We start from the raw sequence: 3,826 nt of genomic DNA on the forward strand, positions 1-3,826 counted from the left end.
AATCAGTTTAATACAGGTGACTATCAGAAAAAAATGCCTTTTGCTAGTACAAACTCCCTTTCACATGAAAATACTTTTGTAAAATTTATGCATTATCCATGTAGTAAGCACAGTTTAAACTTTGATTCTAATGAGGGGGGAAAAGAGCTACTCTGAAGGCCTTCCCAAAACTCACAGATGTGTCTGCATCTGTGTTCTTTCGCATAGTATTTCTCTGTCCAGCATATGCTCTTCTGTCTCAGCAGTACCATTCTTTGAGGTCTTGTCACAAAAAGGAGTGAAAGCAGAAAACACACAGCTCAGGATCACCAAAATTCTCTCAGCTGTGATCACCCACACTTTCAAGGCAGAAAATACAACTCTCTTAACTGGACAAAAAAGCCTAGTTCATCTGCCTCTCATAAAATGTCAGAATCAGTCAAATTTAACCCAAGATTATCTTCTACATGGGATCACCTAACATCAAAAAGCGATGGGATCAGCATTTGGTTATTCATAGCATCAATGGGAAAAGAACCTGGAGCTCCATGACACCAGTGTACAAGCTCATTCTCCCGCTCGATTGTCTCTCCCAGCTCAGGAGGCCAGTTGCTGTTCTGCTCTTGGTCCATCAGAAAATCGACACTCTGCCACACAAGCTCCTGATCTGCTGGCTGCAAGTACTCATGATAGGAAAGCAACATCTGAAGTATTGATGAAAGCCCATGTGCTGCACCTGTAAAGAAGACCACCAGTCAGAGTGGGAGGGTAGGCTTAGGTCCTACCCCCCATCCCATAGCAACTTTCTCTTGGAACTGATTTCCTTGTCAAGTCCATGGCTCTTTCAATTTATTTATGCATATTACAGTAGTGCTCAGCATAAAGCATTTTAGGTGCATGACACTATGATTTGTTACCACCTCTGTCTTTTCCAGTTCCTCAAGCCAAGCAAAAATACCTATGAATTTTGTCTGTTCCCACTCTGATGTGACTGAAACCGTATGTGAAGTTACACTGAACACTGTTCCAAGTTGTTACTCTTCTTGACACACTGCTGAATCTGGATGATTATTCTCAAGTCTTTGTTGAGCCCAAACTGAAACTGGACCATAAACGGTATTCCCAGTTACTGACAGCATCAGTCAGCTAAAACCTGAAGTTCACTGCAAGAATTGTTTGTACCTGCCACGGTCTGTGGAGCAGTGCCACTTCATGACTTCTTCCTCTGCTCCCCTGACAGAGGACTCATTAACACCTGCAAACCAACCTCATGCTTTCTGCAGTGTGATATTGTGCCTGGAGGACCCCACTAGGGACCTGCTCAATGAGTCTTCAACACTGCTTCAGATAAGCTCCAGCTAAGCTGCTTGTGATGAGTAGGAGCTGACCACATACTTAATTTGGACTGCTACAGCCCAAAATGCTCTGCAAAGCCCCAGTATGGTGACAGCAGCTTACAAATAACGTTCACTGACAGTCCTCTCAGGTAACCTTCTGCAGGCAGGCATGGCCACCACACCTCTCACTGCCTCCACCTGGCAAGGGCAGATTTACTAGGACAGAAAGGAGCAGAGGGAATGAAGCTGCTGCCCACCGCTCCCCTGGTGCTGCACAGGCACCTCTTGCATTCCCCAGTGCTAGACAGCATCAATCCTTCCCTGAAGCTCCTCAGTCCCACTCAGCAGCTTTAGGAAGTTGAACGGTCCCAACTCAAGTCAGGAGAAATCCCACACTGTAGGTCTTACATCTTTTATTTCTGAAGCGTCTGCGGGATCAGCATCTGCATGCAGCATCGCCTTCACAGTCGGTGTGCTTTACTCACCCAGATACTCCGTTCCATAGTAGGAGTACATGAGTGGGAATGGTTTCCTCTTCTTCGCTGCATACTGCTTTCCTGATTCTAGTATCGCCAGGCAAACTGATTTTATTTGTGCTGGAGTCAGCACCTAAAAAACAGCATCAAAACAAACATCAAATCTACTATAATAAGTTTATTTTTTAGATATTTATCAAGACTCTGCTTTATTGCTAGGGCACAAGACAAAGTACTGCCTATAATCTTGTGAGCGTGCTGTAATGGACATCACCATTAACATTTCATTACATAAAACAGTAAATTTACATAATGTTTCTCAAAACCAGAGTTTCATCCCATCTCTGAAAGTGTACGTTAAATCTTTAGCTGCACAGATGAGGTGAAAAGAGGCCCAGTGAGAGTTCCTGCCTTCCCTTCCCAGTGATCCATCAGTCTGATGGAAGCTGACAACAAGGATCAGGCAAGGTGCAGAACAACAGCCTCCAGACTGAAGGAAGAGAATTTAGAAGAAGAAAAAGGAAAACACACCTAGAGAAGAAGTAAATCTTCACCATCCCTGGAGGCATTCAAAAAACCTGTGGACTTCAGGACATGGTTTAGTGGTTATGGGCATGTTGGGTTGATGGTTGCACTAGACAACCTCGGAGGTCTTTTCCAACCTTAATGATGCTATGATTCTATGATGGTAAAGTTACAGGCTTTACTGGGACATACTGAGCCAGACAGATTTTTCTCAGACAACACAAAAGAGGAAGTAAGGAGGTGAACTAAATTTTATTGAAAATTGATACTACATAATGTAGGTTCAGAAAGATCTTAGTAAAAGAATCAGGCCTTCTTATTTATCTAAAAAATAAAAATGAAAATGCTGAGGAAAATGAAGTACAAGACAGTTTTCTGTGAAGAGAGGCTATTTATGTTTATGGGAATTTATCATCATGAACAGGTCAGCACTGCCTTTAATGCAGTCCTAAGAAATTACTAATGCCTTACTCTTAGTGGTTTCAAAGTAAATAAGATTGATAAAATCATCTATTTCACCAGATATTAACTTTTCCAAGTTACTGACCTAAAGGTTTCAGAGAGCAATTGGTTTTACAGGTTTCAACTATAGCTCTAATGCAATTCACTGCAATCATCCACAACTGCCTCTGTGTCAGACACATCTGTACATTATGGAACAATACCTAGGTCATTTAAATAATTTTGTTTAAGCAGTGTTTTGGCTTTAGGGAAAAGCCTGTTTGGCAGCTGTAATTTGCAAAAATATATTTCTAGTTATGAAAAGAGAACTGAGAAAGAAAAAAGGCAAAATGAGGGAGAAAAAAGAAAAAGGCTGTAGAAATAGCCTTGACAAGATAAATAGTAACCCTAAAACTAAATGGAATACCAAGACAATTTGCATTATCATTGGATTTACAATTACTTCTTCAAGTTTTAAAAATGCTGTTAGCATCAAGTACGGAGAAAACATCTGCTATAAACTATTTTCTCTTATCTGGCATGTGAAAGAAGCTATGTATAATTAATGTCACTTAGAACTTAATTGAAAACTAACTACTGAAAAGCCTTGTTTGTCTATCTTAACTTCCTCCCTGACAAGGCACTTTTTTACAGCTGCTCCAAATGACTATGATACTTGTACAACCTGAAGACTAACCTATTTCTGATCTCCATTAGTGTTCTTTAATGTTAATGCAGTAGAAGTAAATAAGCCACTAACATCTGGAGACTGCTCTCATTTCCAGTAATTTTTAAATGGATTGTTTTAGTGTCACTGAATTTAAAGAAACGGTTTAAATCCTAAGTAAACAAGGAGATCAAAGACACAGTGAGACAGTGTGCATTCTCTCCAGAGCTCTCCTTTCACTTGTCTTTCAATTTGAGACCTAGTCCTCCATATTCTGCATTTTGTAAAACGATCAGTATGGTAAACTTTTAAAAATAAATGTGAAGGATAAGATCTCCTAGTTGTAATTCTGGAAGGCAATAACAGGCTGATTAGAAATATCAGTTAATTTTCTGTATGTA

General features: G+C 40.3%; 1 protein-coding gene across 1 annotated transcript in view; it reads right to left on the reverse strand.

Annotated features, from left to right (window-relative positions):
* Window positions 1–1,921, reverse strand: part of LANCL3 (LanC lantibiotic synthetase component C-like 3 (bacterial)) — a 4,873-nt gene extending 2,952 nt beyond the window's left edge. Inside the window, exons 1-2 of the mRNA XM_008936382.1 lie at window positions 1,802–1,921; window positions 518–715 (exon numbers count right to left, since the gene is read on the reverse strand). Of these exons, the coding sequence (XP_008934630.1) occupies window positions 518–715; window positions 1,802–1,832 (229 nt within the window). The 5' untranslated portion in view covers window positions 1,833–1,921. The remainder of the gene's footprint in view (window positions 1–517; window positions 716–1,801) is intronic.
* Window positions 1,922–3,826: the final 1,905 nt, after the last annotated feature.

This window comes from Merops nubicus, unplaced genomic scaffold (genome assembly GCF_000691845.1).
Source record: "Merops nubicus isolate BGI_N331 unplaced genomic scaffold, ASM69184v1 scaffold46442, whole genome shotgun sequence".
Classification (NCBI taxonomy): domain Eukaryota; kingdom Metazoa; phylum Chordata; class Aves; order Coraciiformes; family Meropidae; genus Merops; species Merops nubicus.